This window comes from Cebus imitator, unplaced genomic scaffold (assembly GCF_001604975.1).
Source record: "Cebus imitator isolate Cc_AM_T3 unplaced genomic scaffold, Cebus_imitator-1.0 Scaffold759, whole genome shotgun sequence".
NCBI lineage: Eukaryota > Metazoa > Chordata > Mammalia > Primates > Cebidae > Cebus > Cebus imitator.
In genome coordinates this window covers 477,729-489,136 of record NW_016108074.1, presented here as the reverse complement: position 1 = coordinate 489,136, position 11,408 = coordinate 477,729, and the positions used below count along the sequence as shown (strand labels likewise).

General features: G+C 46.2%; 1 protein-coding gene across 8 annotated transcripts in view; it reads right to left on the bottom strand.

The window, feature by feature from the left end:
• Window positions 1-692: 692 nt before the first annotated feature.
• PFKFB1 (6-phosphofructo-2-kinase/fructose-2,6-biphosphatase 1) overlaps window positions 693-11,408 on the bottom strand; it is a 46,167-nt gene continuing 35,451 nt past the window's right edge. For 5 of the 8 annotated variants that reach the window (XM_037735250.1, XM_037735249.1, XM_037735252.1 and 2 more), the window contains 2 exons: window positions 7,350-7,557; window positions 6,616-6,978 (listed from right to left, as the gene is read on the bottom strand). In XM_037735250.1, coding sequence (XP_037591178.1) covers window positions 6,640-6,978; window positions 7,350-7,557 — 547 coding nt within the window. In that variant the 3' untranslated portion in view covers window positions 6,616-6,639. Of the gene's footprint in view, window positions 1,010-4,541; window positions 4,689-6,615; window positions 6,979-7,349; window positions 7,558-11,408 lie in introns of those variants that run through there. The other 3 variants (XM_037735251.1, XM_037735248.1, XM_037735247.1) reach the window with 3 other exon arrangements.

Below are 11,408 nucleotides of genomic sequence, written 5' to 3'. Positions count from 1 at the left end.
AGCTAAAAGTAAACTAGGTAAGCAGTTACCAGAAGTCACTGATTCTTGTACAGCTATATTAATATCAGATAAAATACATTTTTAGGCAAAAAGGATTATGGGGGAAGGAGGTTTGGTCACTATGTAATAATAAAATGTGCAATTCACTGAGAAGATATAATTGCTTTAAGTTTGTATACCTCGAATAACATAGCCTCTAAGTACCTAAAGGAAAATGAGGGCAAATTAAGATGAATTTTATAATGCCATCTCTGAGGATGAAGATAAAAACTGTGAAAGTGTTGTGTAATTGAATAGACTATCTATTGTTTTATATTCCCAGATGTCCTTCTTTTCTGATAACTTTTCCCAGGAATTTATATCAGAAATAAAGTATAACTAATAAATGCTCTAAAATGTGGAACTGGCTAAGTGGAGGCTTGATTGAAAGCAATGAACATTCATCTCATATGGGGATGGGGAACTGATGGTCTGGTTCATGTGGTGGCAAAGAAGTTGATTAAATTATTGTCCCTTGGGACAATGTCAACTAGCCAGAGAGGCTGGAGCTTTAGGCAACTTGGCAACAAAATATCAGGAAATCAGGGCATGTTGAACTATTTAAAGTGTCTTCATGAAGGGATACCAGAGACAAGGTCCAGGGTAAAGTGAGCACTCCTGAAGCAGAAAGCGAAGAAGCAAGAAAATTACGTAGCCTTTAAAAGAAAGGGATGGATCTGTTGCTTATAGCAAAGAATCTAAGACAGCCAAGGGCCAGATAATCATGTGCCATGTGGGATGGTAGCTGCTGCAAGATATGCTTACTCTGTTTCTAAAGCTGCCCAGACAACTGAAGAATCCTGGTAGTTTCAATGAAGACAATGGAGAGGAGTCCTAGGCATTAGGCTACTGCTCCAAACCTTACCTCTCCCTTGGGATAACGGTAGCGATATTTATCTTGGTCTCTCAGTGCAAATTCTTCAGGGTAATGTTCCTGGATTTCTTCATAGGTCATCTCCTCACAGACACCCTGAGAAAAAGTATTTGGGGGCAACAGCGTTCACAAGATGAAATTCCACAGAGCCTTTGCCATAATTTTTCAATGTTTGTGGAACAGTAGCACATGAGCACCTGGGTCTCTGAGAACACAGCTCTGGTTTTGTGCCTGTTGTCTAAAAGTATATATATATGTGTGTGTGTATATATATATGTGTGTGTGTGTGTCTGTGTGTGTGTGTGTGTGCGCGCGTGTGCATGAGGTGTGTGGCTGTGTGGATGTGACACTGAGTGTATGTGGACAGATGTTTTTAGGCTGAGTGTTTCTATGATTGTACAGATAGGTCTGTAGTGTACATTATACATATGTGTTTTTATAAACTTATGGGCATAAGGATTCGTGGCTGTGTTTACAAGTCTGTGTACAGCATGCCTATGATATGTACTTGTGATATGTTTAAGGCCTTATACCTTGTGTTTGTGTATTTGTCTCAGCATATGGTGTGTGCTTGAGTGTGTGTTTGTGTGTACAGGGTGTCTGAGCATCTAAGAATGTGTCCATGTGGTCTTTCCATGCAGGTCTTAGTGTGTCTGTAGCGTGTGTGTCTGTTAATGTATATGTCCCTCATTGTGTATATGTGAGAGTATCTGTGTGCCTGTGTCTGAAGACCTCTACTTTGGGAACTCTGGCAGATAAAGAAATAGGTAACAACAGACATCTCAGAGAGGAAAAATTAGTAAATTCTTCATGGTTTCAGAGTGGATTTGGGGGAGATACACTCTTTTTACTCAAAAAACGAATTGAGTGCTCAGAGAATGAGTTCCTCAGGAGCTTATGAGAGATTCCAAGTCTACAGAGAAACTCCCAGAGGTGAGGTGACTGCTGATGGTGATGGAAAATGATGTTGGGTTTCTAAGGTTTCCTTCTGGGTATGTGGATTCCAATTAAATCTCACTGTAGGGGGCCAGTGGTCTCTGGTTGTTGTCTATTGGGCCCATCTACCATGCCCCCCTCAGGGGTGAGGAAGTGAACCCCTACCTCAACCCACAAACATCTCTGCAGTGTGAAACTTCTCCAACCCACACTGCCCATGGAAGAAAGAGTACCCTACTGGGTACTCAATGTCCTTCCAGATTGGCTTCAACTTTCTATTCTGAGGAGTACTTGGAAGACTGTTGCCTGTGAAAATGGTCATTGACTCCTTATTGAATCAAATTGCTTAATGTCTCTGAATTTTACTTTCCTTATCTGCAAAATGTGGAGAATTAGAACTACTTCATAGACATGTTTTGAATATTGGAAAAATGTAAGTAAAAGATATTAGTACAGAATGTGCAAGGGACATTTTAAAGACTCAATCAATAGACTCAAGTATTAATATTAGTAGCAATCATGGAAAATAAACCAGAAACTTAAATTTCTGCTTTATCATCATTCTAAATTCTTGCTTCTTCCTCATTCACCCCTCGTAGCCAATTCCTGAGATTTTACCTCCTAAATCTCTCTCAAATTGATTTCTTTTTTCCTCCCTCTCCATTTGTACTACTACAACCTTAGCATTTCCACACACATAAAATACCCTCTTTGTTTATGAAGTTTCCGATCCCTGTCTCTCTGCCTGGATTGTCATTCTTGATCCTTTCTACTTGGTTCACTGTTACTCAAACCTGGGGCTTCAGCTAGGTATCACTTCTTCCAGGTAGATCATGGCTGAGTTAGGTGTCCTGCTCCAACTTCCATGCACCCACAGTCTTGCCTATCAGAGTCTGTATCACACATGCTGTTCTCTCTTTCTCTGTTTATTCCTCTGTCCACCCTATTTAGCCTGAACATTCAGTGAAGACAGGCATGAATCAGATCAATCTCTACCTCCAGCACCACTCCAGAACCTGAAACAAGGAGGGGTTCAGTAAATGTTTATGCCACACGTGGGATAGAAATAAGCAGCCACCAAACTTATGATAAAGAAATTTCACATTTGCTTACATATATTTTATAGCAAATGTATGTGGTATACAGAACAATGCTGTATAGCCCTTTTCTAACCATGTGTATCTCTGTACCTCTGTATTTATATACTCGTATGTATGAATGTACACACACACATACATGTCTGTTTCTACGGAGGCATATTTGGCAGGCAAACAAGTTAACCTACCCATACCCAAGTTATTTACACCTGTGGTAAAGCTTTTATGTTGATGCCTAACAATCTTAACCTATGCACTGCTACCTGGTGCCACTGTACCTACAGCGCAGGTAAACAATGGAGAGAAAACAGCTCCTTTCTCAACGAGCTCATGGAAGAACCTAACCCTGAAGAGAAACTGCTATACCACCAGGGTTGGGTCCTTCACTTCTCCCTCTTCCTCATCCCTTACAGCCAGTGCATCATCAAGTCCTGTTGTTTCCACCTTAATGTGTTTTTTGGAGACAGGGTCTTGCTTGTCGCTCAAGCTGGAGTGCAGTGGCATGATCACGGCTCACTGAAGCCTCAGCGTCCCAGGCTCAAACGATCCTCCCATCTCAGCCTTCTGAGTGGCTGGGGTTACAGGCATAGACCACCACACCCAGCTAATTTTTAAATTGCTTGTAGAGATGGGATTTCACTATGTTGCTCAGGTTAGTCTCCAACTCCTGGGCTCAAGTGATCCTCCCACCTAGGCCTCCCAAAGTGCTGGGATTACAGGCATGAGCCACTGCACCTGGTCTGATTCCACCTTTGAAACATTTCCAAAGTCCTTCTTCATTCCATCTCCAATGCCACTACTCTGGTCCAGCATGCCCCCACATCTTGCCAGACTAATGCAGTCAACTTCTTACTGGTTTACATGTTCATACTGGCCTTCGTCCCACCAAGTTTCCACACATGCCCAGAGGGGGCTTTCTTTAAAAAATGTGCATCACATTCAGACTACTCCTCCTTGATGTGGACCCCATCAATGGCTTCCCATTGTTGTTAGGGCAGCATTTGAATCCTTCAACATAAACTATAAAGCCTGGTGGCCTGAATTCCTTTCCAGCCTCATTTCCCTTTTCTCCAGATCTCACTATTGCTGTCCCAGCCTCTGTGCTATTCTTTCCTTCAGTTCCCTGAACTTGCCAGGCTCTCTTCTCATCTCTGGGTCTTCACATATGAACTGTTTTCTGTCCCCGAATTAAATTTATTTCCCCACTCCCCAGACCATCTTGCTTCCTTCTTATATCACCTCTAGCTTCCTGCAGGAAGCTTTCCTTGTAAATCCCCCACCACCAAGTTAAGTCAGGAGCACCCTCACCTTCTGATCCTCCATAATCCCTTGTACTTCTCCTCTCATAGTCTTTTGTTGCACTGAGATGTAATGTCCTATTTACTGTCTGTCTTTAGGATGAGGTCAGAGACTTTGTCTATTCTGGCCTTCACTGGATCCCCAAGACAGAATAAGATCTGGCACATGGCTAGTTGTCAAAAATGTTTGTTGAATTAATTAGGACCCCCATAGAGGCTGGAGCAGAGGCAACTCAGGGGATAATCCCAGTCTCAAGCCACTCCCCCCACACAGGAGCTTCACCCCATGCATCTCACCGCATCAATCTCATTCAGGGCCTTCCACTGCTCATAGGGGACACCCAGGGCCTCAGCTGTCTGGATGGTCCTCTTCATGTGACTGGTCCACACCTTCAGGGAGCTGATGCCCTGAGACTGAATGAAGTTGGCCAGGGCATAGGCATACTAGGGTGTGGGGATGCAGAGGAGGAGAGAAGGGGAAAAGGAGAGGTGAGAGAGAACATGGTGGCCATGAGAACAAGCTTAGCTCTGCCACAAATTGAGTGGTGATGAACAAGCAAGAGCAAAGAGTTTAAATGTTCCAAATTTATAAAAAGCCATACTCTTTCCCATGTGATGGTGGGCCAAGGGAATAGAAAAGATCGTGTGTGTGTGTGTGTGGGGGTGTGTGTGTGTGTGTGTGTGTGTGTATGTGTTCATTGATGATTGCTCACCAAAGCCCCTACTTGGTTATTCATTCATTCAAGCAGACCCACCTCTAAAATTTGTGGAGCGTGAGACAAGAGGACCAATGGAGGCACTCCATGCACAGTCTCTCTCTCCATTTATGGCTCTATCCTGCACTTCTTTGTGCCTTTAGTACATGCTTGTGGATAACCAAGTCACATGACCAAGTTTTGTCCACATTTTCACCTCACTGGTCCCCATCCTCCACAAATAGCATTCCCTTGGTCTGGTGATATGACCTGACCTCAGGTGGACAGACGCTGAGATAGGCCCATGTAGGAACTGAAAGTAGACTCTAGACAATAAGGGCAAAGAATTCTAGGGTTGGGGGTACCCAGAATATGGACTGGAAGTAGGAGGTGTGGGATTTGGGAGACATTTCTCTTTGACTCTGTGAACATTTATTGCTTAAGCAGGGTTCCTGATACCCAGGTTCTAAGGGCATTCACACATGTATTGAGTGGTCCTGTCCCTGTGCTGGGTGTTGGGGTGTTATCGCTCTCAAGACAGGGCCAGTCCAGTGAGGGAAACACTGGCAGCACCGAGGGGCACCATGAAGGGAGCTAGCGATTCGCTCCTCTGTGTAAACGTGTGTTGCTAATCCCACTGATGGCATGTGTTAGGAACATGTGCACAGGTGCATAGGTCCAGGCACACATTTATACATGCAGAAATAGGCATTTCATAATACGTTTCATTACGGCCACGAGTCAGCAGTCAGCGTGCTCTGGTGGAAGGAGCCCTTGACTGGGAGGTAGGAGCAGCAGGTTAAACTCCCCCAGCTCCCTTACATGGTCCCTTGTGCCCTCAGACACGTCCCTGTCCATCACTGGCCTCATACCCATAGAGCACTGGCTCACCCAGCCTGTTCTCTGGGAGCCGCACTTTAGAAAGTGGCTGGGGAGTGCCTGGTGCGCAGTGGGCACTGTGCAAGTGAGAGCTACCTCGACAGGGACGTGCTTTGTAAACTGGGCCTGGTGCTCTGTGATGAGTGTGACGGTGGTGCCGGCTGTGTGCATGCGCTCACACAAGTTTGTGTCCCGGGAGGCATGTCCTGTGGAGGCGGCCACGTGTCCCTCTGGGCTCCGAGTTGGTGGGCAGGGGCCGGGCTGGCTCCAACCAAGACACCCCTGCTGCAGGGCCTGCCATGGGCCAGAGTCACGCCTCCAGCGGCCTCTGACTCTGCTCTGAGGAGTGGGACATGGGGGAGTCACAAGTTAGAGTCTACCTCCAGGGGAGGCTGCCAGTCTGGAGGTAACAGAAAAGGAGCCACCAGGACACGGCCATCATGGCAGCGGCAGCACCTTGCCTTGGGACCTCCACCTCTCCAGTGGGGGAGCTGAGGACAGGCAGGTAGACCCGGCTTTCAGTTCTGGCTCTGTCTCATCCTGGCCGCCTGCCCTGGGGCCGCTCTCTGCTTCCTCATCCATAAACTGGTGGCAGGAATGCCCACCCCATGGAGCTGTGGTGAAGATGAAGTGAGCCACACAGGTGGAAGCAGATGGCACCATGACTGTTCATAGGTGTCCAATAAATGACAACCGTGACAACAACTGTCCTTCCTAAACTTCATTTCCCACTTGTTCCACCCCTAAGTGGTCCTGCCAGCAGGAATAATACCTGTGCTAACAAGTGCAGGGCCAGATGCTGTGGAAATGGATCTCTTTATTCAGCCAGCACCCAGAACGTGCAGGTCACTGTCCTGGGCTGGGGAGAAGAGACTCAGGCCAGTAGAGCCACACATGGGCCAGAACTGGGAGAGCGGGAGCCCAGGGCATGGCAACCTGCCTGGGAGGGAGGAGAGGATGGGGAGGGCTTCCTGGACCACACCATGGAGCCGGTGCTGGGCCTTGGGAGTGGGGAGGGCAAGAAGGACACAGTTATAGGTGGGGACAGGGGCTGCCAGTGTGACACCTGTGTTGGGGTGAGGTGGGGAGTGCAGAGTTGGGGAGAAGAGTGATTCAAGGGTGGGTCCCTCAGGGCAGCTCTCTGTGCTGACAGTCACCTGCTGACAGAGGAGACAGAAGAGGGTAGACTAGGTGGCGGAGCTATACCGGCAAAGGCACAGAGTCATGAGAAAGATGAGGGGACCAGTCAGACAGGGCCAAGGGAGTCCCTGTCATGGAGTGGCTGGTTTTGGGAAGGGCTTGGTTGCCAGGGCCAACCTCTTAGACCTGCAGAACAGGTGGCATTGGGAGCCATTCGGCAGCTGGGTCAAGACTGAGTGGCTGAGGAGTGGAAGAGCAGGAGTGATGGAATCTGCTTCTACCCCATTCCTGGGTCCTCCCACCTTAGGACCCAGAATGTGGCCACCACTACACCTCCAGCCCACCTAGGACAGCCCAACCAACCCATCTGGGTGTGTGAGGCCCTCCCTACCTGCTTGCCGCGAACTGAGAGGCCAGAGTCACCTCCGATGCGGCCTCTGAGGTTGAGTTCACTCTCACCATGCCGGCATAGGTAGATGGAACGAGGTGTGACGTGGATGTTCATGAGGTAGTAGACGGTGCGGCTCTGGATGTGATCCTGCACTCGGTTCACCATGTAGCGTGTGCCCACGTCGAAGATCTTGATGTATGACAGGTGGCTGGGCCAGACCCAAGCAGGAGCAAGGGCAGCTCAGGGGCCAATGGTGGTAGAGTTGACCCCAAGAGAAAGCCCGAACCACATACCCTTTCAAGCCTCTTCCACAACCCAGCTGTCACCTATTGTGATGCCATGCCTTGCCCCGTTCCAAGTACCTGTTCTAGAGACTTGGTTACTGGCCAAGGAGCTCATTGCATGCTACCATCTCGATGTCTCCTTTCTTCAGCCTCAGTTTGAGCCAAACTGTCTTTTCACCCTCACTCATCCTATTACAGGCAGCTGGATTCTCTGTTCTGTGGTTCACACCCCTGACATAGAGAGAAGCAGTAATCTTTTGCATTCCTGGCTAGCTCCAATATCTTACTGGCAGCTCCTGACTTGTTCACTCCCCTACCCTTTCTGATCTTGAGTTGAGCTCTTCACCCCTTTTGTTTTTAGCCTCTGCTACATATTGTCCTTTATACTCTACACATGACTACCAGATTGCGTCTGTGTGTATATGTGTCTGTGTCTGTGAATGTGTATGTCTCTCTCCTCACTCAGAAAGGGGGTTGGCCTGGGTTATTTTCCTCTTTTCTATGCAGTCAACAAACAAACTGCAAACATACTCCTCTGTCCTAGGCACTGTGCTTGGCCTGGAGACCCAGTGTCTGTGCTTTGGGAGCTCTTTGGCCAGTCAGGAGCATATACTTGGAAACACATGATCAGTGCTCAACATTCATTACATAAACAGTCACTCCCTCTAAGGTGTGCCAAGTAGCGGGGCATGGGGATACAGAGGTGGTCCACAACGTCATTGGGGAACTTGTGGTCCTTGGCCCAAGTTCCTTACTGTCTCCTCAATTCCCTGCTCTGTCATGAACTCATACCTGTACACTGAGTGATAATCAAACTCTTCAACCACCATTCTGTGTAGAAGCTGGAGGGTAGAGTGTAAACACTGAATAATCAGAAGACTAGAAACATGGAGTAAGACTTCTGAGGTCTATGCTGTACCAAGCATTAAATCCTTTAGCTGTTGGCTTGTACTGAGTTCAGAGAGATCCCTGGGAAAAGGAGTGGAAGGCTGGGGCAATGGGGTGACACCAGCAACCCTGGTTGCATGGTAACAAAACCAAGTGAATGGAAAGAGCTGCATGAACCCGAGGCAGGTAAGGGTGCTGATAGGTTTGGTTTTAGAAAGTCTCTCCTGAGATCTTCCTACAGAAGCCCTTTATGGCTGCACCACACTCCATGCCCAACTGTGCCCAATGGCTTCCACAGAGCAGTTGTATTTGTTGAACATTTTCTGAGCATCTGGTAGGGAGTGGGAACTTTTAAGTGCATCAATCTTCTTAATAGTACTACAGAGCAGAGATTATCATCTGTTTCATAGGTGAAGAAACTGAGGCACAAACCTTCTCGGGAAGAAGAACCCCAGAATGCTCCCCTCTCTAATCATTTCTTCTAGGACCAGAGCCTAGGGGTAGAAAATATCTGATGCAAACTTGTTGCCTGACTACTGGGTCCTTTGAGGTTCTAAGACCTGCCGAATTCTTCAGCTTAATCTGATCTTCTAGTTTTGCCTTCTCACACTGGCCCCAGGTGGCCTTACATTATGGTCCCATGCCCATACCCATATCTTCTCTGTTTCATTCTTGTTTTCATACCGTTGCTATTACACTTGGAATATTTTCTGTATTTCTCTACTCTTGTTCAGATTTAACTAGGCACTTACAAAGTGCTATTCTCTTTGCCTGATTTCCAAAGTTGAGCTGCTATGCAGTCATACCTCAAGAGCCAGCACATTCACTCTCTTTAGGAAGACTTTTCTGAAACCAAGATCATGTGAAGTCATTTAGAGGTGTTCAACACCAAAACAGTAGAGTAGCTAATGCCTATCCCCCTCCGAATTTTTAATTTTATTTAAAAATTTTAAAATAATTTTTAAAAATTTTAAAAAAATTTTTAAAAATTAAAATAATTTTTTAAATTTTTATTTAAAATGAAAAGTATAAACTATAGAATATGGGGAGGTCCTCCCAAGTTCTTGTTTTATATTTTTCCACTTTGGCTACCTCGATGCTGTTTTTGAAATATCCAATATTTAAACCTTTTAAGTCAGTTGGGTGCGGTGGCTCATGCCTGTAATCCCAGCACTTTGGGAGGTCAAGGCGGGCAGTTCATTTGAGGTCAGGAGTTCGAGACCCGCCTGGCCAACACGGTGACACCCTGTCTTTACTAAAAATACAAAAATTAGTCAGGTGTGGTGGCGGGCATTTGTAGTCCCAGCTACTCAGGAGGCTGAGACAGGAGAATTGCTTGAACCCAGGAGGTAGAGGTTGCAGTGAGCCGAGATTGCGTGACTGCATCCCAGCCTGGGTGATAGAGTAGTACTCTGTTTCAATAAATAAATAAATAAAAGTTTTTAAGATTTGGTAGCCCCTATCTTTCTCGTAGTTTATGTGTAGTCTGCCTATTGGGTAATCCAGCTCTTCGAGACCTTCTTCCTCCAAGCTAGACTCGGTTCCATGTTCCCACAGTCCACTTGGTTTACCGTCACCAGAGTTGTGACCAACCGTGTACTCACTGTCTTCTCCAACTAACTGGAGAAGTTAGTTGTCTCTCATTCTGTCAAAGCAGGGACAGCCCTTTCCTCTTTTGATTCCATGTTCGGGGCTGGGCCCTGAGACATGGACTGTGAATATCTCCTGACGAAAAAATGATGACATAAAGCTGAACCTGTAGATCTGTCTTCTTCTGGCACAAACTGATTCATCGAACAGCATCCTAGCACCTGTAGGAGTCTAGGCCCAGGGCTGGGGCTTTGTCAATGCCTTTCTTTCACTTATACCTCCCACCCCCACCTTCAGGCTCCTTTCACCATATGCTGTTAGCCCATGTTGTGCCTTTTTTATAATTTAAAAAAGTCATACTTTCCTCAGGGTCACACAGCCCTACTTCAGCACACGTCTTGGTGAGAGAAGTGAGTGTACCCTTGACTAGAGTGCCTGTACAATGAACGATCTGCCCAACTGGGATATGGGTTCGAGTATATATTGTGCTACTGACTCATTCATTGTGTAGCCCAAGGTAAGCCTTTGACCTGATCTGGATCTCAGTTTCTCCATCTAAAGAGTGGGGCAATAACAGTGTTCATCTCTTGGTACTTCATTTGGGTAAGGTCACTCTTTAAATTTCTTAGAGTGGTGATGACCATTTGAAGCCTCTTTATACTTCTCACTTGGGGTCTCTTCTCATCACAACACCGTTTCAAAGAGTGTAGGGTTCCGGGAACATTCTATATCTAAAACTCATATTGGCTCTCTCCTATCTTTAGTTGGTATTATGACAGAGCATTTCCTGTTTTTTTTATAGGTCTTCTCATATGTCAAAGCACTATAGAAGCTACCCGAGGATAGAACTCACCTCTTTTGCACGTATTTATGCCCCCTACATATACCACACCCCAAAGGGTCCAAATACTTGTTGACTGATGAGACATGGGAACATTGTGAAAAGAGACATGACTAGGAGACAGAACATGTAATTAGAATCCTAGCTCTACTTCTGACCTGTGGTAGAAGCTTGGGAAAGTAATTTCAGCTCAGACTCAATTTCTTTTTCTTGACATTTTATGATCATAAGACCTATCTCAGCCTCCTTTACAGGAGTTCTAGGGGATTAAATGTAAGAAAGAATGTAAACATGTTTGGAAACTGAAGTGTCACTCAAGTGTGAAGAACACTTTTGTAATAATAATCACAATACCCACAGAAGGGGGGCATTTGTTCCCAGGGTCCTGAACTGTTCATATTGCTCAGGAAAGCACTATTTTCATCATCTTAGGAACACCTTACAAATCAAGGAATC